The sequence below is a fragment of the Suricata suricatta genome, chromosome 3, assembly GCF_006229205.1.
Source record: "Suricata suricatta isolate VVHF042 chromosome 3, meerkat_22Aug2017_6uvM2_HiC, whole genome shotgun sequence".
Classification (NCBI taxonomy): Eukaryota; Metazoa; Chordata; class Mammalia; order Carnivora; family Herpestidae; genus Suricata; species Suricata suricatta.
In genome coordinates this window covers 41,645,447-41,671,937 of record NC_043702.1, presented here as the reverse complement: position 1 = coordinate 41,671,937, position 26,491 = coordinate 41,645,447, and the positions used below count along the sequence as shown (strand labels likewise).

General features: G+C 40.6%; 1 protein-coding gene across 5 annotated transcripts in view; it reads left to right on the top strand.

Moving 5' to 3' along the window:
• MYO1B (myosin IB) overlaps positions 1-26,491 on the top strand; it is a 143,540-nt gene that overhangs the window by 33,078 nt on the left and 83,971 nt on the right. For all 5 annotated transcript variants that reach the window (XM_029934212.1, XM_029934210.1, XM_029934209.1 and 2 more), the window contains exon 3: positions 17,059-17,153. In XM_029934212.1, the coding sequence (XP_029790072.1) occupies positions 17,059-17,153 (95 nt within the window). The remainder of the gene's footprint in view (positions 1-17,058; positions 17,154-26,491) is intronic.

Sequence of the window (26,491 nt, the reverse complement as noted above, 5' to 3'; positions counted from 1 at the left end):
CCCCCCATTGTATCCTAACAGTCGCAGCCTGCTCCCCTTTTCTGCCCTGTCCCAACACTCACTTTTCCTCTTGCCTGCTTTATTTCTCTTCTCACCATCTTCCAGCAAACTGAACTTTGCTTCCTTTATTTATTGCCTACCTTCTGTCTCCATCTCATCCCATAGAACGTTCAGTGTCCCCAGTGTCCGGAGCAGTGGCTGGCATGTGTTAAACAGTCTGTAATATCATTTCAATAAGCCTTAATCACATGTCCAAAAATATCTCATGTTCCAGGAATTCCAGGATAAATTGTAAAGACTTTATCTTAGCTTGATATTTACCAACTGCCACAAAAAAAGAAAGAGAGAAAGAAAGAAAGAGAGAGAGAGAGAGAGAGAGAAGGGAGTTTCAAATGGTACAAGTTTTAATTATATAGGAAACAACTTTAAGTGTTCATAATAGAGAACAGAAAATAATAAAGATTTTAAGTATGAGATTTGAATGTATTTTGAGAATGTTACAGCTAAATATTCACAGATTAACTTGCACCATCAGTATGATTGTTTGTGGTGTTTAAGAATGTATGAATTTTTGACTGGAAAATATTCGAAGAATTTATGAGTGGGAAATATTTAATTCTAAGGTTCCTTTCAAATGTAAAATTCTATGGGCATATGATTCTCTTTTTTAAGAAATGTATGTCATTTTAGGAAAAAATCATTAGAAAATTTTTTTATGTTCACGAGTAAACGGTTTGCTTCAGTTGTCTAGAGTAGTTAATGGGGCATATGTGGGGCCACTTCATTCTGTGGGGTTTCTCAGCTGGAGGTCATGATCTAAATGAGAGTAATCACAGATGAGTTGACAAATTTAGATTTGAAGCTGGTTTTGCCCTTTCTCAGCTTCATTGTCACCTGGGCACTTGTGATAGAAACTCATCCATCAGCTTGGAGATGTAACAGAGGGGCGTTATTGACATTAAAATGTCAGCAAATATTTCCTGGCTCTCTTTTTAGAGATGCCTCTCAAGAAATAAATTTTAATGGTTTTTTAGTTATTGGTGGCCAAGGGTTGGATGATTTACATTGGGATCTCAGTGGATGGAACAATACATTTTCATAAGCACACGCTTCCTTTGTGATGTCTCCGCAAACTCATGTAAGGACGAATCCTCTAGGAATTAGCAAGAAAGAATAATGATATTGGATTTTTGCAGAGGAATTGAGGAGGCTTGAGGTGATGGATTAGGGTGATGGATTAGGGGATAAAGCACAGAATTAGGAATGCACAAATAATTCGAATCCATGCAGAATCCATGCCAACAGTCATGCATTTAGAATTCCTGTTTCTACAACATGTGGCAGGAAAACAGCCCTTTGAAGTTTTCTTGACTCAGTGTTGCCATGAAATATGCCTTGAAATAATCTGCTTGATACTGGACTTGAGAATAGTTTCCGAATGTTATAGTTGTAAGTAAATAAGTGAAAAATTTAGGAGAAATTGCCTTTCTTAGCCATGCTTATAAGGGAGCTCCTATATTTGGAAGCAGATTTATCTACCTATTTACCTAACCTATCTATGCATCCGTCAGGGTATCATCTCCCCCCACCAAACAAACAAACAAAAAAATGAAACCCAAAGAGGTGTTACTGTTTATGTGGATTTTAGTCACAATCATTGCATTATAGGCTTTTTATAGTTCAAAAGGGTATGAGGGATGTGGATGAGTGCTAATTATATCTCGCCAAATTGAGAATTGACTGGAGGCACCTTACTATTTTACAGTCAATATTATAAAATGACTAGCTTTAAAAAAATTTTTTTAATGTTTATTTATTTTTGAGACACACACACACACACGCACACGCACACACACACACACACACACACACACACACACACACACACAGAATCCAAAGCAGGCTCCAGGCTCTGAGCTGTCAGCACAAAGCCAGATGCGGGGCTCGAATTCACCAACTGTGAGATCATGACCTGAGCCAAAGTCGGCTGCTTAACTGACTGAGCCACCCAGGTGCCCCTAAAATGACTAGCTTTTTTAAAGTCAGAGCAAAGGAATCAGAATAAATGAGGCCCAAACAAAAGTTAATACCATGATGTCCTGCGTGGTTATTGAACTTGGATTTTCATTTGCTGGTCATCAAAACAAAAAGGGAAATATGATCAGTTACAAAGTAACTTTTGCACATAAGCTCAAAGTACTTGAGTTGCTCAAGAGAGGTAAAGTTTTCCTTACCAGTTAGAATTAAAGAAAATCCTCTCATGGGATTTAGGATGTGAAAACTTTCATCTTGAACAGCACCTCAGAATTTTTCTGCCGAAAATACAGCAGTGAATTTTATATAGCTACTTTTTTTTTTTTTAAGAAAGGCATTTAAAAAAATGTTTATTCATTTTTGGGAGAGAGACACAGAGCATAAGTCGTGGAGGGACACACACACAGAACTTGAAGCAGGCTGCAGGCTCCATGCTGTCAGCACAGAGCCCGGGATGGGGCTCGAACTCACAAACTGTGAGATCATAACCTGAGCTGAAGTCAGACTCTTAATTAACTGAGCCACTCAGCGTCCCTATGTAGCTACTTCTTAGGTCACTTCACTGTGCGGAAGCTAACCTAAGCTATGCCACTGAAGAGGATGTACACCCAAAGCACAGGTTAGGAAAAGGAAGCCCATAAGACATATAAGTCAGTGGTTGTCGTCCTGGGCTGCTCAGTAGAACCGTTGCAGAATTTGATCAGGAGCTGTGGAATGTGGAGGAACCGAGGAGCAAGGCATCAGCGCCTAAGGTGATTCCAGTGTGCGTCCAACGTTAGGAACCACCAGTACAAATACCTCGCTTATTGATGGTTTGAGTTGGTTCAGGGATGCGACGGACAGAGAGATTGCATTTCCTCCTTCCGATGATTCTTCTGTGACAGTTTTGTATGTTCCTATATTTGTTTTCTGTTTCCTCATAACTGATCTTTGAATTAAAGGTGTTCTGTAGACATGTAGAGGTTGTAGTCTCTGGAAAAGTCCCAGAGTACACATTTTCTGTGGTCAATCAGAGAGCCTCAATTTTAAACCCACCGAGTAATAGGTTGGGCTGTTGTCATTTTTTGAAACTTGACAGAGCTGAGACTTGTATAAATAGGTGGCCCCCTCCTCTCTCTAGAGAGATGGGCCATAATACATGATAAATGGGAAATTCCCTGGACTGGAATTAGTTTATGATGGATATTAGGCAGCTGTGTAGCATATCGGCATGGCTCCAGTCTTCGGGACTAGAGAGTGACTGCAGACCGTGGTATTTTCTGTCAGGTGCATGTGCATGTGGGTGTGCATATTTGTGTGTTTTCTTTTTTTAAACCTTAGCCATACGTTTAGGTACATAAAATATACTTAGGAATTGGGATTTCCTATTTGAATGACCATTCATGCAAATTGCAGAGAAGCCCTCCTGCAGTTCCCAGCTCTGAACCCTCCTGAGGGATGTGCCTTTCTTCCACATGCTGTCGATGTTCTTCTCTGTCCTAAGCCTGCTGTAGGCATACAGAAAGCTCTGGCAAGGGTCGTTTGCCATCATTCTAGGACCTGTCACTAAAATGGTTGAATTCAGGGTGCTTGGGTGGCTCAGTTGGTTAAATGTCGGACTCTTGATTTTGGCTCAGGTCGTGACCTCAGGGTTATTGAGAGCTCTGCCCTGACCGGGAGGAGCCTGCCTGAGATTCTCTCTCTCCCTCCCCCTTGTTCCCTCCCCTGGTTGTGTGTGTACGCTCATGCTCGCTCTCCGATGAATACATGAATGAGTGAATGAGTGAGTTGGATTCACTATTACGCCAGGTCTCAGTGGTGAGAAAGATACGTAGAGAGGAGCAGAGGGACATTACCACAGGTTTTTCAGGCAGTGTTTTCACACGTTTCAGTTATGAAGATATAATGTGAGGAGTTCTTGAAGACTTACTGGTTCATTCATCTAACAAAAATGTTGAGTGCCTCACCTCTGCAAGTCTCAGTGATTTTCTTGGTGCAGAAACTCCATCCCAAAGAATGTAAATTTCGGGATATTAACTGTGTGCCTTCTTCCAGGAAGGGCAGAAGGGGTCTGATGACTGTGACTCTCAAAAGACCGTGGTGGAGAGAGAGGCTTGAACTTGAGAGTTCTGGAGAGCAGAGACAGCCCCATTTTCACTGTTACACCCTCTGATGCTGGGTCAGCTCCTGGCGGATTGTAGGCACTCGGTAGATTGTAGGCGCTTGTAGGCACTCAGTAGCTAGAGGCTGTCAAACCCGGGAAGGAAGTTAGGATAAATGTGATAAGTGATAATTTGCTCAACAGGGACCTAGAGAAGCGACTTTACATATTTTAGAGACGAGAGGTCATATCAGGCAGGTCTCTAGGAAGGGTAGGAGCAGTATATTTTCATCAGCTAACCCTGGAGATGACTAATTGCTTTTGCGGGTTAGTTTAAGAACTGGCAAGATTCAGGAGTATTACTCGTGCAAATATAATCACACTTTGCCTTTCTAAAGCAGATTTTTGGTGATCACTTGCCTATGCCTTTAAATAGAACCTGCACAAACCAGCATCAGAGAGAATTGCTGAAGACTAAGGCATAACTTAAGTGAAGAGTTTCAGCTGGCAAGCATGACGTAGAATCCCATTTCCCTTTAACTTTCTTTTTCCGCTTTGCATATTTTAAACCCGTAGAGCTCTTTTCTTGCAAAGATACGAATATGCACTTACATATGCATACTCAGTAACAGGTCTTTTGAAATCTCCTTTATTAGGTTTTTTAGTAAGCAAACACAGTCTTTGAAAATGCCATACATTAATTTTTGTCCATTTCTTGCATGACTAGGAGAAAGGACTGTTAGGATTCATTACACAAATTTATTCTGAGCATATATGTCAGATACTGAGATGGTGAGTCATAGTTCCTGCTCTCAAGGGAGAGAAACTGTAATAAAAAAAAAAGTCCAAAAATTAAAACACACCACACACTAGGGGTATAATAGATGCGTTAATGGGAGTTTGCATGTATCGAGCCAGAGAGAAATCATGGAGCAAGAGGAATCATCCAGGGCTTGCAAGGAAAGAGGGTATATGTGGGGGCAGTGGGGCAGATCGGGAGACAAAAGCGAGATGGACCATTTGGAAAGGTAGCTAGACTAGCTCTTGGGAAAACCTTGCTTGCTCTGTAATGCGTCACACACCCATGAAAACCAAAGCTCCTAGATCCTGTGTGAGAAACTGCCTTTTTTTTTTTTTAATGTTTATTCATTTTTGAGAGAGAGACAGAGCATTAGTAGAGAGAAAGGGAGACCCAGAATCTGAAGCAGGCTCCAGGCTCTGAGCTGTCAGCACAGAGTCCAATATGGGGCTCAAACTCAAGAGCTGTGAGATCATGACCTGAACTGAAGTTGGACGCCTAACAGGCTGAGTTGCCCAGGTGCCCCCAAACTGCCTTATTTTTACCTCTCTGGGTAACCAGAAACCAGTCAAGGTACACGTGGAAAAAGTTTTAAGTTCAAGATTTTGTGTTGAAGATAGATGCTTGTCTTGGGCTTGTATTCTGTAACAACACCCCCCAGCGCAGGGCATAGCTCTCAAGGACCCAGTGTTCGTATCCAGGATGGCTTAGGCGCAGTCTGTTCTCATCCTGGGGCTCTCACCCCTCTCTGATAGGGGTCTCGGGGATGGTTGCCACTGGCTTTCAGGAGTTTATTCTTAGTTTTTCCAAGATTGGTCTCTAACGACAATGCCTTTATCAGATGGCTTTTCCCCCCTGCAGACACATGGCAATAAATACTAACTGCAAATATGTGATCTGTGTGTGTGCCATGTCATTTGCTTGCGGCCACTCTGCACACGGTGTGACATGGCTTCAAATACTTGAAAGCAGCTGTTTGAGGGCTCTCTAGTTGAGTTCACTCTGGAGCTGTGCTTTTGTGGGATGCTATAATACAGGAGTTGTATTCAACCCTTTGGGGAGTGTTAGGGCAGTTCTGGCTCAGCGTTAAATCTCCCTCCAGCAGAAGCTCAAAGCATCGCTGTTACTTACATCATTTCCTACCAGAGTGCTGGCCTTTGCTCTGCCAGAGTGGAGGAGAGCCAGGGGGGCTCTGCCAGGAGGGAGCGGTCTGTTGGCATTTTAGAAGGAGGCGGGTGGTAGGGAAGCCTGCCTACAGGCGGCGTGGCATGTGACTATTTGATTTACCCATTCTTATGTGGCCACTTTGAAGCCATTTTAAAGTGGCAAGCATTTTAGCATTGAAAGAAAAGTGTCTCGCTCTCAAAAATGAATAAACATAACTGCTGTGCAGAACAGACCTTCTGGCACCTTGAGCCTTTCTTTCTTCCCTTATCATGAAAGTCCTTTCCCCTGGATGAGGACCAACACTGGGGTAGAGGAGGGAGAGTGGGGGTGAGAGCCATCTGGAAGACAGACCCAGTGAAGAGCAGTCCCCCTTGGTTCCCCACCCTGGGACCTCTTGGAGAGGGCCGTCAGTCGTCCCAAGGCGAGAGCCTGCTCATTTGGGACTGTTGGGGGTAGGGAGCGGGGGAGTTCTTTTTCATGGTCTGATTTGTGGTCCTCAGATTTCCCCCCTTCAATCACTGAGTTTTTTGTTTTTTCTTTTTTTAATTGAGACATGGATTTGACTGCGTAATAATGGACTCCTTTGTTTTCCTTATGGAAATCCAGAGGAAAGGTTTCTGCATTTTGTCTATGTCCTGAATTTGCAAAGATTTGAGTAGATTTTAAACTCCATATTAAAACACTGGTGGTGTAGGAGGGAAGGGACTCTCTGGGCCACTAGCATCACTTTAGTCCAGATTTCCAGGAAATTATCCCGTATGTGTCTAACACTTCTCGCTGATGCCTAAACAGTATAAGTGGGTGATACTTAAAATGGAGAGTACTCCATAGAATCACAGTTTTGGAAGACAGCAATGATACAATTTTGCTTTACAGAAGCAAACCTTAACAAACTTGGTTATAGAAACCCCTAAAAGCAAGTAGTCAGACCCAGCTGCGGTGAGGCCAGGATTAGGAATAGAGAAAGAGTCATGGTAATAAAAATGACATTATATTTTGACAGTATCATATCAGGACGGCTTGTGAAAATGTCTTGCCTGGATATAGAAGGTCCCTTTAGGAGTTACTAATGCTCAGGCCAGAAATGAGGAACTTGTCTAAAGCAATAAAAGCTGGTGATGGGGAGGAGAAGAATGGGTGGATTGGGTACCTGGGTGAGTCAAGCAAAATTTTAATTCAAAATTTTTTTCCTGGTCCTGGTATCCCTCATGCTGTTGAGGAAGGTGTTGTTGTTCTTTTTAAGGAAGCCTCATAGACCAAATGACTTGTCCTCATGATTAGATTATTACCTAATTAGTAGATGATTTCTCTACCTGCCGTGTGCAAGGGCAGGGATGATATCATGTGTATTCTCTGCCCGACACACAGAATGCTTATTGAATAAATGAATACTGAATTCTCTTAAAATTATTTCTAAAATGTTTCATCCTTTATGGTATCATCATATGAGTATAGCTAATAACCGAAGTATAGTGCTTCTTCTCCTTCTCCTTCTTCTTTTTTATCTATTTACTTCTCTTTCTCTGTAATAATGTATGCAAACCCAGATGTTTCATTGCAAGTGCACAGTGGTCTGTGTGTGTATGTGTGCATGTGTATATACACATGTCTATTTATTATCAGTCATCTTGGTAATATTTGTTGATTTCATGGAATTTTGCATCCACTCCATGAAATGGTGGCAGATCTCGCTTTCCAAAATGTGAATTGATTTGTGACCTTGATTCTTTAAACAGGCAAACTTGGCCTCAGCTGACCGACCAGTCCTTTCCCGAGTGCCTGCTACATTTCAGACACTGTTTAGTGTGCTTTACAAACATCCACTGCACAGCTCCGTAGGCTGGAGGCGCAGACCAAAGCTTGAAGAACGTGGTAACCTTCCACGACTGCTCCCTCCCTCCCCTCTGTGCACTTGTAAACAAATACATCGAAGCAGTGTGTACTTAGGGGCCCCATTCAGATGCCATCTCCATCCAGTCCTCCTGTGACGGCCATGGCCAGGTTTCACTATGCTTCCTCAAGCCACCAAAGGCCCCCTGCAAGGTGTCTTCTACTGGGGACAAGCATCCCTACGTTTCCTGCTTCTCCTGGAGGAAAGCTGAGACTCTGCCTCCTTGCATCCTGTGTCCATAGCAGGCACTGAGGGGCTGTCCAACTTAAACGGTACAGGTTTATATTTGAATGTTGTAAATAAAACCTGAAAGGTTCACTTCCCTGAATTGACTTAACTGTACGAGATGGTGATGTGAGGTACCTTAGATTATAATATCTGTTCTGAGTTAGACAAAGGCACACAGAAGAAGCACATTTTTAGGCTTTAAATCAGGAGGGAACATCCATCTGGAAAATCAGTTAGCGTCTTAAGAATGTGAAGTTGTTCTGTTTACTTTAATATGTAAAACATTAAGTCCTAAGGGTAATTGGGAAGATCTTTGGAGTAACTTCTCTTGGGATAACTTTTTCCAGGATTTAGTTGCCTATAATAAAGTCATAAAACCTGACTATGAGATTAGTTGAAATAATCCATTTTTCCAAAAGTCTTGGGAACAGTTGTGTTGGGAATTTGTTTAAATTGTGTTTACCTTGAGCAGGAAAGGCTGTTTTTATAGATTATAACTGTGTAATTATTTTTATGAGAATCGGGTGATTGTTAGTTTTCTTTTGTTAGAAAGGATACTAAAAATACTTACAGGGCTTACTGAATTTGAATTAAGGGTCCAGTTGTGTCTTTGTTCTTTCCTCCAAATCAGGTGTGTTTTGTTAATTTCTGGACAGGGGAAATAACATAATTTCCTCCTTGCTGTCTGCGTCCTCCCTGCCTCTGTCCTTGCATAGGCCTCAGAGTTCGGATTTTGCAACTTTCCATGGTATACCTTTCTCAGCAAAAGTTATTTCTCCCCTTTTGGAATATCTGTAGGAGATTGCTGATGTGGTCATTACCTTCTCCCACCTCCATTTTGGGGACAAGTGTCTTTCCTGTTAGATTTAAAATATTTATTTTTGAGAGAGAGAGAGAGAGTGAACGAGCGAGCATGAGCACACAGGCCGAGGAAGGGCAGAGAGAGAGAGGAAGACACAGAATCTGCAGCAGGCTCCAGGCTCCGAGCTGTCAGCCCAGAGCCCGACATGGGACTTGAACTCAGGAACTGTGAGATCATGACCTGAGCTAAAGTCGGACACTTAACCTACTGAGCCACCCAGGCACCCCATTCCTGTTAAATTTTAAGCCTCTAAAGGACAAATTTTCTTCGTCCTCGTTCTTAGAACTTGCGCAGTGCCTCTTCTCTCATGGGTGCCCATGAGCTCCCTGGGAACCACTTCCTGCACATACTCCTCCATTTTACTTATTAGGGCATTGGTTTGTTCGTGAATAGTAGGACCCATTCGCCCTTCACTACTTTGTGGCATAAGGCCCTGCAGCAGCGAACTCTGATGAAGGGGAATCAGCCTCTTTGCTTCTGGATGCTGGCCAAACTCAAGGCAGGATGCTGCCCCGGGGAGGGCTTTCCCCCTGTGGCATCTCATGCTCTGGGCACCATTTTCAGAAGGAAGTCCTGAGCAGCACAAGGGATTAGTACTAAATTCCAAGAGCAACTTCCAGGCCCTGAAAGCAGATGTTTCCTCCTCACTGCTTGCCTATCTTAAGTCCAGTCCTCTTCCTTCCTGGCATGACTTAGTCTCTAAACCTCTTCTTGTCTGTTCCTAATGCATGTCTCCAGTACCTGGCTTTTGCAGTCCACCTTTGAAAAAGTATCAGCCCTTGGCCCAGTCCACCGACTTATGGCTGGCCCCAGATGGGGGAACATGTGAGGATCTCCATGACGATTTTGATATTGGTTAGGCACATATGGTCAGAAGACTTTGTGTATACCCCAGTGCTTCTTCATCACAAGAGGATTATAAATAAAATTTCTAAAATCTTGAAAGCAATCTTTGCTGTTTGTTTTAGGTTATATTCCATAATTAGAATGTGAACTTTTGAAATCAAGAGCTGTGCTTGTAAATTCTCAGAAGAGTTTCTAGTCCAATTACACAGGGATTTCTACTGTTACTTAAAACATCATAATACAAGTGAATCATTTTATGTACACAGCTCACTCAGATACTGTGATTTTTGTCACTTTAGGGTTACCTTTGATTGTTAAAGATTAAAAAATATTTTTGACCCATTAAGAAATAGTGAGAGACCAGGTGTACATTGAGGTTGACTCAGCAATCTATGGAATTTCACAAAAATACTGTGGGAGTCTGTTTTTCAAGAACCAATGTAATTCTAAAGGAAGAAGAAACTTCATGTACCTACTTGTCATATTCTATTTTAAAGCCTGACTTTTGAGCTTTTTTTTGATGCTTTCTTTTCTTTTGTCACTTCAGAACAGATGTCATCTTAAAATGATTCATCCCTGATTAGATTATTTCTGTTTTGTAGCTAATAGAAACAGGCCCTTTCTAATTGTGTAGTGAAAAGAAAGCAGTGTGGCTACTTTTGTTTAGAATATACAAATGTCTATGAATTTAGAAAATTAAGTGTTTATAAAATATTCTTACAAAAAAGATGGCAGCTCGTATTATTAAGATAATTAAGTCTCCCCTGCTTTCTGCCTTATGCTATGTCATTGCATAGCATCCCTCTTAGGTGGCAGCTAGGGACCTCTTTCAGTTTAAATATATGAAAAGAAAAGTGCAATGTAGTATTTTTAACCAATCTCATTTTTAAATCCTATTTCCTTTCAGCCTTTCTATGTCTTCCTCTTCTGAATGTGGCTCCTATGGGCAACATACAGTTGGATTTTGCTTTTATATCTGTTCTAACATCCTCTTCCTTTTAATTGGAGTATTTTTGTCCATTAATATTTAATGTAGTTATTAATATGGTTGAATTTAGGCCTACTGTTTAATAATTTATTTTATGTGTAGTCTTCTCTGTGTTTATTCCTCTTTTCCTGCCTTTTTTTGGATTATTTGAATTTTTTTTCTAAAATTCCATTTTAATTTTTTTAGTTAGTTGGCTTTTGTATTATTATTTTAGTTGTTCTAGGTATTATACTTTTCAGGACTATTATTGAGTTAATATTGTATCACTTTGTGTAAAATAAAGGAACCTTGCAGCCATTTACCATCCACCTCTCCCGGTCCTATTCTTTACGTTTATTTTCATCTTCTTTCCTTTTTTGCTTATAGTGTACATTTTGCCCATTGGTATTTATTTTGAAGAGAGGCTCATTTTTGTTCTCTATCTTCTGTTGTTCTGAGGCTTGGATTATGAGGAATGCTCACCAATGATGTGGCTGTGAGGGGTAACTGTCCTGTGAAAATATGTTAAATTACCATGTCTGGCCTAGGACAAGAATACAATAAAGCTTTTCAGGATAAAAAGCTATAGTAACTTGTAATAAGTAACTACAAAGACTCCTTTTCCCTCAAGTTCTTCCTTCAGTTGAGGTACGATGATTGCGTGGTGGTAGAGCATTATATCAATTTAACAAGGTGATATGTTTCAAGTGGGTGAACATTTTCTGAACTAAGAATAGGAGGGGGGCGCCTGGGTAGCTTAGTTGGTTAGGCGTCTGACTTTGGCTCACGTCATGATCTCACCTCTCATGAGGTCAAACCCTGCATCAGGCTCTGTGCTGAGAGCTCAGAGCCTGGAACCTGCTTCGGATTCTGTCTCCCCCTCTCTATCTCTGCTCCTCCCTTGCTTGCCCTCTGTCTGTCTCTCCTTCAAAATTAAATAAACATTAAAAAAATAGGAGGCAATGATTGATGTACAGATATCTGCAATGAGATTTTACATGGAAGGCCAACATTGTGCCTCTCTTCAAAAATAAGCAAACATATCACTAAACCTCAAGGTTTCCAGGTAAAACACTCTACACGTAATTCCATTTCTCCTCTTCTTTCTCTCCCCTGTCCTTCTTGTGCACTGTCTTAGCTCTTGAATAAGGCTTAGTATGATGTTAGAAATTGGTGGAACACTTGAAGGTTAGGAATTTTTTTAAAACACTTATTATTTTTTTTGTTATGTAATTTTAGAAAAATGTAGGGCTGAGCCAGAGCTAGAAAGAGAATAGTTGAGATTTGTAGATCTAAATTATAGATGAGAATTTTGAGAGAGGCAATTTTAAGAGGGTTAAAATCAGAAGCAGAATTTCCCTAGTATGATCCTAAAAATTTTAGAATTCAGGATTAGATGAAAGGAAATACCATCTTCAGAGCTTTTGAAGAAAATCATAGGTAACAAATAGGTAGTAACAGTTATCTACATTGAGGAAAGTTTTCTGAGACATGTTTTGTTCTGTTGAACTTTGGCTGATGGAGATGACAAATTAACAAAATGGATGACTGTTTAGGGAAAAGATTACAAGCAACTCATTATGGGAGATCCAGAGAGAGTGAAAAATAGAGATCGGCTCTGGGGAGTGGTGGTGATGTATTTGGCGCAACATCTTTCCTGCTTTGCATTATAGATGAAATAAACTTAGAAGGGAAGTGGCAGGGTGGAGAGCCTAGAGTTTTGGGGGGGAAAGCCCTGCCTTTCCCTTTGATGACCACAAAATCAGAACCACTGTGGAGACGAACGTTCTGAACAGAAATGAGATGGAGAAGGAGCGTTCGTGCCGGCTACATAATTTTGAACGTGCAACCCAGCATTCCGCCCCCACAGAAAATAACAGATGAGCCCCAAACCAAACTCCTAAAACCGAAAAGCGATAGATTCAGCTGTTTGGGAATGTGCAGTGAGCATATGTGGTGTTGGGGAGAGGCTGGCTCTCAGCAAACAGCCGTGCCGCTGACCTGGACATGAAGGGGGGGCCTTGCTTTCAAGTGTCAGGCGGTCTCTATTCTTAGAGCTCAACTAGAAGACAGAAGAAGTGGATAAAACCCGCGCTCTTGATGTGGTGACCTCAAACCTGTGCTTGTCCCTGACGTTATCGTCACTGCTTTATAATAAACCCTTCATTTCTGTGTGTGGTAAATAACAATGCTGACATGCTCACAAAATAATGTGAAGCATATGGGTCACAAGTGTTCTTAAGTAAAAACTTTTCTAAAGATTTATTTAGGCTCCTTAATTACAGAGTGGTTTGGAAGACTGGCATGTGGTTTCAGTTTATAGTTATAAATGTTGCCCTTGGTGATGGGTACGTGCTAATGTTGCCAAAGAGAAGGAGAACAAGGCCGGGAGCAGGGCTTGTGTCCTTCATGGCCTGTCTTTCGGTCATTTTTAAAAAAATCAGTGAAGTCAGGGTCTGAGTTTATACGAAGTAAGTGTGTGGTCCCGTGTACCGTGTGCCTGGGATGTGGGTGCCGAAGGCCCCAGCCAGTTGTCTCAGCGCCAGGTCCTGTGGTGGGGAGATTTCCCTGGCCCTTGGAAATCAGAGGCTGTCTAGAGTCTTAAAAGAATAACTATCCCTTTGAGCATTTATAGTAAAATATACTCCATTATGAATCAAACCCAGGTTTGGGGGACAGCAGTTAAATATTTGTCTGGACAGACAAGGAAAAAACTAAGCATTCAGCCTAAGTGTTTTGATGTGAAATAAACCCATGATCTTCTAAAGCCTCGTGTGTGTATGTGTGTGTGTGTAAGTGTGTTGTGTGCACCCACACGTGAACACACAGTCATATATTGTTGTTCATGTTAGAAGTAACTTTGCATCATTAATGGTGTACTATATAAAACTAATTTGCAGTCTTAGGAGCACAGGAAAGGCCTGTGTTAAACAATCCATGGAGAAGTCAGTGAATATACATATGTCTTAAGGTGAGAGGAATGGCAGAGGGAGTGAGGCTAATAAGAAATCTAGGCTATGCTTTTCTTTCCTGCATGAAGGTCATAAGAAGAAATGAATTTCCTGTTTACCATTCTGTGGGGCTCACTCCAATAGCGACTTACTTTGTTGATATTTGGAGAGAATTCACCCACCCATTTTTTTCATATTTGGGTATTTTTGGTGTTGTATGTTATAATTCTGCAAGATGGCACAAAGGTTAACTAGCGAGAAAGGCCGTGTCCTAGAGGAGTTTACTTTCTGGTAGGGGTTGGGAAGATGTCTATATAACTGATTGTAGCACAGAAAGGTTTCTTTTTATTTAGGGCTCTGTAACACATTAAGAGCTTTTATATACCTTTATTTAACCTCATAAGTGGAAGTATGTGGCTCTATTCTCCAATTTGTTCACGAAGAAACTGCCATTCAGCCCAGGTGAGGGACTGGCTCACGGTCAGGTAGCTGGGGGTTGCGGATCTGGGGCCTGGAGAATCCTGCCCAGGGAGTCTTCTGTTCCCACAGTCAATGTGTTTTCCACTGTCCTTGGTATGCACTGGTGTACCCAGGGGCAGGTTTATTTCACCTGGGGGCATCAGAAAACACCAGAGAAGGAGGAGCCCCACTCAGTGGTCTTAGCGGGTGAGCAAGGTGCTGGGTGGATGGGGAATGACTGAGAGGGATTTGAGGTGGGAGTGAGACCTGCGGGCGAAAGGAAATCACTGCGCACTTGCCATATAAACAAGATGAAGCCACCTGCTACTCAAAAAGATCCTTTGTGCCAGATAGTTCCATTATTTTTTCCCTGTCTCTTTTCATATTCATACATTCATTCAACAAATGCTTTTAAGAGTATACTTATTATGGGCAAGGCATTGGATTCATTGAAATGATGGTTACAGAAGGCTCACGGTGGTTCTTTGAGGGACTCACAGTAGCTCTGCCAGAAGATGAGATCACAGATAGCCCGAAGAGGATCTGACAAGAAGGGAAGAATGTGGTATACAGTATTTCCAGGTCCAAGTGATGAGTGTTCTGGGACAGGGCTTGTGGGCACGTTGTGTCACTCCTCGGTCTGAGTTGGATCATTTTTCCTTAGGGAGGCCAACGGTTACTTCACAGAGCTATTTTAAGGATCAAATCTGATTATGAATATGAGAGCACCTCATCCTGCATAGCAAATCGTCAGTATTAATGATGCTACTACACACCTTTTCAGGAAAAGGCAGTCGTTGATTGAAAGGCTTTCTGTGGTCTGGTCCGTGAAATGTAAACTGTCCCTGCATCCTAGTCCTTCACTGGTGTCCTTGCCTCCAGACTGGCGTCCTGTGCACTCTTGTGGCCCTGCCCACAGTGCAGAGACTGTGTATCCCAGTGGTCGGGAGCAGGGATCAGTTCTGGCCCCCTGTGTCACACTGGCAGTATAACCTTGGCAGTTTGTGTCTTTATTTCGTGCCACAGTTTTATCATCCGGAAATGAGATTAATAAGAACTTACTCTTAGTGGTTTTGTTGTGAGATTTAAAGTGATTAAATATGAAGGGCTTGGGGACGGTGCTGGTAAGGTTGCTATTTTTAGCTCTGATTACTATCTGAATCTTATCTGATCCTGCCACTCTTCTGCTTAGAGTCCTGGAGCGTGGTGGCCTCATCATCTCTGCTCTCCTTTGGAGTCTGCCCGTCTGTCTCTCTGGCTCATCACTCATTCATCCCTTCCTTAGGCTCTGCCTTCCAGCAACAAGGAACTGCTCATATCCCCACATCCCCACTCCAGATTATTTTGTTTGTTTGCTTTTTTGCCTAAAAGCCCTTAGTCTTGCTAATGTATTCCTTAGGACTGGTTTTTCTTCTTCTGAAGACTCTGCAGCTCCATTCCCCATCCCCCTGAGGCCCCTGTCTTGTTCTGCAATGTTTTGCACGTATCTTTCTCATTGCTCTTGTTGGGTTGTTTTTTTCTATCTGTATCTCTCTCCCCTGCTTTTGACTGAGAGTTCCTGTAAAAGGGCCAAATCTAACTTACCTTTATATTCCCAGCGTGCTCTTTACACAAGGTAGGCTCTTGATAAATACTTGTTGATAAATGAATAAGAAGATGGGCTTTACCTATTTTTTTTTTAATTTGAGAGAGAGAGAGAGAGAAAGAATCTTACGCAGGCTGTGCACTCGGTGAGGAGCCCCCACTCTGGGCTCTCTCACACAGCCCTGGGATCAGGACCTGAGCTGAAATCAAGAGTCAGAAGCTCAACCTAGGGAGCCACCCAGGAGCCCCTGTTTTAAACGATCATATTTTAAACACAGTATCATATTGTCAAAATTATTTTTCAGTTAGGGGCTCCTGGGTGGCTCAGTCGGATGAGTGTACCACTCTTGATTATCAGCTCAGTCATGGTCTTGCTTGATCATGAGATCAAGCCCCGCACCGGGCTCTGCACTGACAGCGGGGAGACTGCTTGGGATTCTCTCTGCCCCTCCCGCACTCATGCTCTCTCTCAAAATAAAAAATAAACATTAAAAAAAACAGTTATTTTTCAGTTAGCTAGAGGGGGCAAATTTTATCTTACTGGTAAATTTTGAGGCAAGGAAGATAACCTGGGGCCTGGCCTGGTCTTGATAAGGGACTCCTTTTCAGCTTGGGGCCCAGTGAGGAGCTTGAGGACCTAGCACTGGAGCAGACCCCAGGCTGACGCATGGTCCTCCTTGCCTCTGGTGGGCATTACAGTTTGTTGTCTGTTTGTGAAGGCAGTCGTTCTGTATTTAACTCAATGATGGTAGTATCAGCCATTTGGCATTTGGTAGCGTTTTTTCCTAACAGTCGAAAAAGTTTTTTCTCATGGCTTTGAAATTCCAGTGTATTGTGCTGAAAACCGTTACAGTCATCCAGCTTTGGACGTGTGATGTGACATTTCTTCCTTGGTTCTCTGAATCGCCAAGATTTTAATAAAATGAACCATAAGTATCACATGTGGGTTAACTAAAGCATATCTTTAGTTGGTACCATTTTGTTTACTAGAGGATGTGAAGGAAAAGGGACCATAGGCCACAAGGATGGATGGGTTTATTTATTTCCCTTTAAGAATTTGCAGGAAATAAATCTGATGTCTCAGCTCCTATCTGTGGCACGTCAGTGTCCTTTAAAGAGTCTGTAGTTACATCTCATAAACACATTAATAATGTGAATTTTAAGGACTTCTCTCCCATTCTCCCCTGCAGCTTTGCCCTGTCGGATGAAGCCTACAGATCCCTAAGAGATCAAGATAAAGACCAGTGTATTCTCATAACCGGAGAGAGCGGAGCAGGAAAAACAGGTAAGGCCGGCCCCAGACAGCCTTCCCTTCTCCTCTCCAGAAGGTGAATGTGCACAGATGATGGTGTAGCAGAGTGGGCGGGGGTGCGGTGGGGGCTCATGAGCATGAAGCTGCACCGGGCCACGGTGACCGCCCCTGGAATGTTCTCTGGGAAAGACTTACCTCACCTCTCCCATGAAGAAACGGGTCCCTATCAAATAGATTTCAACTAATATTGCATTTACCTGATAGTGATGTTGAGTACATCCTCAGATATCTGTCAGCCATTTGAGTATCTTATGTGGGAAAATATGTATTCAAGTCCTTTGCCTATTTTTTAATCAGATTATGTACTGCTATTGAGTTGTAGGAGTTACATATTTTAGATATTAAACATTGATCAGATACATGACTTGCCAAGTATTTCCTGCATTTTGTATATTGCCTTTTCTTATTGATTCTTTGGCTCTGCAGGGAAGCTTCTTTGTTTGACGTCCTGCTTACGTGGTTTTGTTTTTTCTGTCTGTGCCTGGCGTGTCAGAGCCAACACATCATTGCTAAGACCAATATCAAAGGGCTTTTTCCTTATGTTTCTTTTAGGATTTTTATGGCTTTAGGTCTTATATTTAAGACTTTAATCCATTTTGAGTTCCTTTTGTGAGTGGTATAAGGGTTCAGTTTTATTCTTCTGCATGTTACTATCTAATTTTGCCAGCACCATTTATTGAAAAGACTGTCTTTCCCTCATTGAGTGTGCTTGGCTCCCTTGTTAAATATTAGTTGACTGAAATTACGTGGTTTTATTTCTGGGCTGTCTATTCTATTTCTTTGGTTTATGTGTCTTTTCTTTTTTTAATGTTTATTTATTTTTGAGAGAGACACAGTGTGAGTGGGGGAGGGGCAGGGAGAGAGGGAGACACTGAATCTGAAGCAGGCTTTGGGCTCTGAGCTGTCAGCAAAGGGCCCAATGCAGGGCTTGAACTCATGAACCATGAGATCATGACCTGAGTCGAAGTTGGGCGCTCAACAGACTGAACCACCTAGGTGCCCCTATGTATCTGTTTTTATGCAAGTACCATACTACTTTGATTACTGTAGCTTTGTAGTGTGGTTTCAAATCAGGAATTGTAAGGCTTCCAGGCTTATTCTTTATGAAGATTGCTTTTGCTATTCGTGGTCTCTTATAGTTCCATATGAATTTTAGGATTGCTTTCTCTTTTTCTGTGAAAAATGCCATTAGAATTTTGATAGGGATTGCGTTATAGGTGACTTTGGTAGTATGGACATTTTAATACTATTAATTCTTGGAGCACCTGGGTGGTTCTGTCCATTGAGCGTCCAGCTTTGGCTCAGGTCCTGATCTTGTGGTTCGTGGGGTTGAGCCCTGCGTCAGGCTCTGTGCTGACATCTAGCTCATGAGCCTAGAGCCTGTCTTCGGATTCTGTGTCTCCCTCTCTCTCTGATCCTCCCCTGCTCACGCTGTCAATCTCTCTCTCTCAAAAATAAATAAAACATTAAAAAATTTTTAAATAAATACTATTAATTCTCCCAATTCACGAACATAAGTATTTTTCCATTTATTTGTGTCTTCTCTAATTTTGTTTCATCAGTGTCGTATGTTTTCAGTGGAGAAATCTTTCATCTCTTTGGTTAATTTTTTTCATAATTATTCTGTTGTTTTTGATATACTATTGCGAATGGGATTGTTTTATTTCTTTTTCAGATACTTTGTTAGTATAAAGAAACAACTGATTTTTGTATGTTTATCTTATATCCTACAACTTCTCTGAATTATTTTAATAGTTCTTTTGATGGCCTCTTTAGAGTTTTTATATGTAAGAGCATGTCATCTACAAACAGAGACAGTTTTATGTCTTTCTTTCTGATTCTGTCCTTGATTTCTTTTCCTTGACTAATGACTCTGGCTAGGACTTCCACTGTTGTGTTGAATAGGAGTGGTGAGAGTGTGTAGCCATGTCTTGAGCCTCATCTTAGAGGAAAAGCTTTCAGCTTGTCACCATTAAGTAGGATATTAGCCATGTGCATGTCATGTATGGCCTTTATTAAGTTGAGGTGCATTTCTTCTATACGCAGCTAGTTGAGCGTTTTTATCATGAAAGGATATTAAATTTCTTCAAATGCTTTTTTGCATCTCTTGAGATGATCATATGATTTTTATCTTTTATTTTATTAATGTGATATAGCAGATTTATTGATTTGCATATGTTTGAAACATTCTTGTATCTCAGGGATGAATACCACTTGATGGTGTGTGATCCTTTTCATAAGCTGTTGAAATCAGTTTGGTAGTATTTTACTGAGAATTTTGACATCTGTATTCATCAGGGATATTCATCTGTAGTTTCCTTGTAGTATCCTTATTTGACTTCAGTGTTAGTGTAATGTGGCTTTGTAAATTGAGTTTGGAAGTTCTGTCTTCTTGAGTGTTTTGGAAAAGTGAGAGGGATTGGTGGAATTAGCCAGTCCAGCCTAAGAGAGTGAGTAGAATTAACACCAATCCTCCCCTAAACATTTGGTAGATCCACCAGTGAAACCATCTGATTCTGGGTCTTTCTTTTTGGGGGAAGTTTTGATTATCAGTTCAATTTTGTTATGAATCTGTTTACATTTTCTATTTTTTATGATTCAGTCTTGGTAGTTTGTATGTTTCCAGGAGCTTATCCTTTGCTTCTAGATTGTCCAGTTTGTTGGTATGTAATTGTTCATAGTAGCCTCTTAAGGTCCTTTGTATTTATATATTTGTTGAATGTCCCCTCTTTCATATATAATTTTATTTATTTGAGTCCTCTCTCTTTTTTCCTTGGTTAATTTAGTTAAATATTTATCAGTTTGCTTTCTTATCTTCTCAGAGAACCAACTCTTGGTTTTATTAATCTTTGTGATTTTCCAGTTCTATGTTTCATTTATTTTTGTTCTATTTAGTATTATTTACTTCTGCTAACTTTGAGCTTAGTTTGTTCTCCTTTTACTGGTTCCTTGAGGTATAATATTAGGTTTATTTGAAGTCTTTCTTTATTCTTGATGTATGCATTTGTGACTATAAACTTTCCTCTTAAAAGTTATATCTCAAAAGTTTTGGTATATTGTTTTTCACTTTCATTTGTCTCAAAGTGTTTTTTATGTAAAAAATTTTAATGGTTTCTATTGCACTAAAGTAAATGTCAAATCCAGTGTGCTTGTTAAGGTTTTGGGCAATCTAGTCCCTACCTACTTCTGCACCTTTCTCTCATGCTTTTCTCCTTTTAAGTAATTGCAGCTTGTGCTGCTTTTCATTAAAAGTTTTGCTCTCTATTGTATATAGACAGTATTTCATTATTTAGTTCCCCATCCCTTTTTGGATCATTCATCTGAATCCCTGGGTATGGGCTCTTAACCTCCATTTGCTCAGAAATTTGTGAACTCTTTGTTCAGAACGTTTTCCTTATAGTAGGTACTTTAAGAGGACACCAGTGTCTTGAGACAAAGTTTTTGCCTCTTCTGTCACTAAGCAGTTCTTTTTTATGAAACAATTTAATTCTTAGAAACAGTTCTGCTTCTTGTTTGTTTCCAAGTTGAGCAATGAAAATGGTAGCAAGGCGAGTTAAAAACTACAGAAGGCATTTGTATTGGTGGTGTATCTCATGCCACCTACCCCTTCCCCCAATCTTTTTGACTGTATCTACAGCACATCTTTCTTTTTATTTAAGTATGAGGGAGGAAGAGATGAAAATATTCCTAAGCCTATTAATTTTTTTTGAAGTTTTTACTCATTCTTCATCATGACTAAAGATACATTTTTTGAGGGTCTCAGTGTATCACTTTGCTTCTAAGTGAGTCATCAGAAGTGGGTTGTGGTCATTGGTTTGATTGGTGTTGGCCATGTCTTCATCTGCTCTGGAACATACATTCCATGAAGACAACGCATCTATGAATTAGCCATGTCCGTGTATGTCCTCCTTCTTCTCAGAGGGTCCAAAACTGCACTGTTCCCTCCTGGAGAGAGATTCTGTCCCCATGGTGGGGTCCTGTGTCTTCCTTATTGAAAAACAAAGTAGAGGTTGCTGGTACTATTTGAGAGGATTGGTGTTCATACTTTTCTGAGAAAAACAAAAACACCTCATTCCTCTTCGAGAAATCTGGTGGCTTGGAGTTCACTCTTCTCTTCTATAGTTTTCTCTTCTCGTGATATTTTTTTAAATTAATAACTTGTCCTTTTGGATTCAGTATCCCATTAGCCACTAGGAATCTTTTTCTCCCTATCATCCTCCCTAGATTTAGTCCTTCCTAGGATCCCTTTGTCCTCTGTCATAGGAATAGATGGCTGCTTGTCAGGGCCTTTGCTTTGCCCGCCCTGCCCCCCAGGGCTGTTCTGTTTGCAGTAGATAGAGCTGGGTGCTGCTTCAGGTGCGAATCTGGAGGAGGGTACCCTACACAGGCTGAGGCAGCGTTTCTCACACCCTCCTCCTTCCCAAATCTCTTCCTGACTAATCCCAGAAAAAGGAAAAAGAAAAAGGCATGGAAGAACCAATCTCTAATTTTTTTTTAGCTTAACCAGACAAAATAAATGACCAAATCACTATACAAACTTATGAGAGCCTATTTTCATGTGTAGACTGGTAACAGTCTATGGAATGACCAACTTAGAGTAGCGCAGGGTTTTAAATCATACTTTGAATAGCATTGCCTAGAGGTCATTTGATGTATTTGTCTTAATTTTGAGCCACTGTGATTCCTGGACCCTGTAATGCTTCTGTTGTCCGTTATCACTAAACCTCCTAGTGATGGGAGGTGGACCCTACTCCTGCGAGTTGCTTTATTTTATTTAATTTTTTGAAAATTTATTTATTTATTTAAAGACAGAGACAGCATGAGTTGGGGAGGGGTAGAGAGAGGGACAGAGAGAGAATCTTAAGCAGGCTCCATACTGTCAGCAATGTGGGCTTGAACGAAGCCGTGAGATCGTGACCTGAGCTGAAATCAAGAGTTGGATGCTTCATCGACTGAGCCACCCAGGCACCCCAAGAATTGTTATCTTTAAATATCCACTCAACTATTCTCCTTGGTAGCTGTTAATAAGCTCTTTCTTTTCATTTCTAGATTCCGGCAACATCTCCTACCTCTCTCTCCAGACACATATCATGCTTTGCTTACTTGTTCCATTTTTTTCCTACATTTCTTTCATTTTGAAAGCAGTGATACAAAAATTGCTTCAATTTTTATTTTGGTTTTAGTTGTCATTAGACTGTACATTCCAGTATAGAATTTACGTGTTGATTAATGTCTCTGTTTCACGGAGATTACCTCTGGGAAAGTGAAACGATGGAATACAATCTAGAGATTGCAGCATGGTAGTGTGAGGAATTTGGAGAGGGGGTTTAGTTCTGTGGGGAAGAGGGACTCCAGGCCATTTTTGAAATGTCACATTATCTTATCCACTAACATGGTTTTTGAGTACACATAGTTATTAAAAAATTTTACTAATTAAATGAAAGAAGAAGAGACCTAATATTTGAGGGCCCAGAATGTGCAATGTACTTTACACATAGTGTCCATTTTCAGTAAGAATCTCTACTTGGCAGCTTATACAGAACTACCCTGCAGTATCAGAGGGCTTATTTTATAAGAAGTAATTAATGTAATGAGGTTGTAAACCCCCTCGTTGGCAGATGATGATGTTATTGGCCTTAAACATTGGAGACACTCTTATGCTGCATGATTATATAATGTGGGCACTCCGGGAGAGGCATGAACTCTGAGTCCTTTGGGGTCCTATTTAATTCATTACTGCTGTGCTAAATAAAAAATTCATCATGCCTCATAAAAGTGCTCATGTAGTTCCAGGCAGTGAACTGAGAATTCACTGCCGTGAATACACATGGTTTATGGAGAATCATTCAAGCACTGATGGGGGCAGGGAGGCAGGACATGAAGGAACCATTGTAAGTACATTTTTCCAAAGACATCAGAATGAATCTGTGGGCCTAAGAAGATAATCCTGACATGAGAAAACATTATAAATTATTTGGTTTCTAATTTTACAGTTACATCAGTTTCTAGGAACTCTCCAGCCATCTGCTAAAGGAGTTATGAAGCCTGCCTTGCTCATTAAGAACTTTGGTTCTGAACCCCAAATGACCTTGTACTACTTCGCATCTCTCTACAGAGATGTCACATCGGCACAGAATAGCTAAGTAAACGGAAACCCCAGATAATAGTGGGCTTCTGTTTTGTTTCTTCCCCATGTGAGACAGGCCTCTCTTGATCCACATGTTTTATATGAATTATCAGAGATTTTGTGGCCAACTTCCAGAAGCAAAGCCACTTGTATACATAGTTGTATTTCAATAAAAACATCGCCCGTCCTGACTCTTCATAGAGTAAAGGCTGCATTTCTCATTGCAAGACGTGTGCTTTTTGTCCCATGATTGGAACAGTTTGAGGCTGCCTGTCTGGTTAGTTTGGATATGCTGCAGCTGGGTTATTTTATAGCGTTGCAGACACATGACTGCAAAGGAGGGTGTTCCTCCATGCTGCAGAGTCCTTGTTTCATTGTGCGCCAGGGTGGCCTCACTGATTTAGGTAGTCTTTAGTCTGAGGTCCCTGGACCATCAGACCTATGTAAGCTCAGTCCCTAGAAGAACCTGGGTATCCTAGCCAAGGAGATCAAGAGGTATAAGAGCAGACAAATATATCAGTTTAGGAGTGTGTGTGTAAATGTGTGGTTCTCTCTGTTCACTGTATGATGTATGCATGTGTTATGTGATCTGTATGTGACATGGGTGGTGTTGGCATGTACAATGAATGAGTACATGGATATCTGTTAACTCCTGTATAAACTTAGGAGAAATTCTGTAAAGAAAACCCAGGATAAGCTTTGTTTATATTCATATTAAAATTTTTTTTAATGTTTATTTTTGAGAGAGAGAGAGAGAAAAAATGAGTGGGCTAAGGACAGAGAGAGAGAGAGACAGATAGACAGACAGACAGAAGAGAGAGAGAGAGAGAGAGAGACAGATAGACAGACAGACAGAATCCGAAGCAGGCTCCAGGCTCTGAGCTATCAGCACAGAGTTCAACGTGGGGCTTGAACCGGTGAGACACGAGATCATGACCTGACATGAAGTTGGGCACCTAACTGACAGAGCCACCCAGGCGCTCCATACTTTTCTTTTGCAGGATACAGTGATTGAGTCCGCGGGATTGCTCAGTTAACATGCACCAATTTTGACATCGTCCTGTCCTTTTGGTGCAAATGTCTTCCATTGAAATGTTTGTGTTTACTTTCTCACTCCCCTACTCCTGCTTCACAATGCTTTCTTTCATAAAAACATTTCTATATAATTATATGATTAGGTAATAATTGCCAAATAACATATAATATATATTGTTCACAATCTTTTGCAAGGTACCAGAGAATACAGAGATAAATTAGTTATCATGTGTTTCTTATCAGGGAATTAAAAATGCCCAGAATTATAAACTATCTTCTGTAGCCCCTTTACATTCTTCGTCAAAATGAATTCTGATCTAGGTACTCCGATTTGGAAGCATTTTGTTTTAGGCCATTTTCTTATTAGTGCAGAGTATCTGTTAAATCCTAGATGTTCTACCATTTTTTGGTAAGAAGAAATTTTTACTTTGAAGACTCAGTATTTTGTTTGACTGTTGATTAATTTTAGGATTCAAGTTGTATTCAAACATATACATGTACATAAATTTCTATACGAGAAATATCTACGAGTATGAGAAGTATCTACGAGTGAAAGAAAATGATGAGCTGAGAATTGATTCCAAGCAAATGCTGTTACGTTTCACCAATTTTAAATGCCAGTGTTCTTAGAGCTAAAATAGCAGTGCTTTTCAGAATTTTGAGTAGACGTGAAGAACACACCTTTTTGTCTCAAGTGGAATCATTTTGTTTTTACAGTGTACATGAAAGGCATTGTCATTGAGAGTATGGTTACTGGATTAAAGTATGCACGGTCTGTTCAGAAGCGTTGCTTTGGAAAATGCTTATAATTTTATGCTGTGATTGCCAAGGTCATGGTTAGTTGGTTTCCATAACAATGTAACTCAAAAACTAGACTTTGAAATGCAGAAGATGATAATTCATAGAAATCTATTTCATTCATAGAGGCGATTGCAGCAAGTTTTGATTTGGGTAAATATCTAAATACATGAGTGAAGATATAAATTTATTTGAACTTTAGCACAGAAAGGCCAAAAGGAAATGAAGCAGAAAGCTTCAAGAGATAACTCTTATTTCCTGTTTCCAGCATGGTGAAATATTATGGGAACAGTCTTCTAAACGAAGTTGGGGCTTACAGCTTCTCCTTACTGTTCTACTTATTTCTCTAGAACTACTTAAGTTAAAGAGCAAGTATTATGTCAGAAAAAAAATTATAAGTGTTATATCTTTTAGATCTTGAGACTGTTTAAAGAAAACTACTCTTAATCCTGGCTTCCAAAAATTAATTATTAAAATGACCCCAGTATTAGATTTCCTGAAGAGAGTGAAGAATTGAATATACAAACTTTTTTTTAACAACTTAGGAATAAGTATTCTTGAACAGTATTTAAAAATTATATTTTATTTACTTACATAGATTTTAAAGTTAATAAAAGTCATTCCTAATTTCAATGAAGTTAACTCATCTTTATATCTCAGTAGATATTGTGGGTTTATATGCAGTTTAACAACCAGATAATATAAGTCCAATTTAGATTCTAAAAGATCTGCGTTTTGTACCATTTTGTTTTTAACATACTGAACCCTGAGAAAACTTGATTCTGTTTTGTACTAGCCATTAAAAATCTCTGAGAGGCCAAGTCAATTACAACAGCCACCAGAAAGTTTTGATTCTTGGTTGATTCCCACTCTGGCAACCCCCTTTAGAGTCCATCCTGGGCCAGAACAGGGTTTCTAGAGAACTTGGTGTGGTCATATACCTGAAGTTTGAGGTTTGGCTGCAGGGAGGTCCATAGTCACTGGAATAAGCAAAACAGCTTAGCCTGGACTTTTAATATTTATCGCCAGTTTACCTAAAAGGAAACTTAGCTTTTCATCTAAAATATGTTTATATATGTGTGTGTCTAAGTGTACTTGCCACTATAGTGACCACTTTTATGCCTATGAAGGCTTTTAGTCTAATAGTATACTGAGTCGAAAGGCCAGAAATTGCCAAGAAAGAGTATAATCACCTATGTGAGGGTGTCGGTGGGGATGGAATGAAGGTGACACTGAGCGAGCAGAATGATGAGAAAGCAAGCCTGGGGGTGAGTTGCTTCAGAGTCCAGGACAGAGTGCGATGTGTCGGTAATTCAGGAGAGGTGTCCCGGAGTTGGAGACCAGTTAGCAC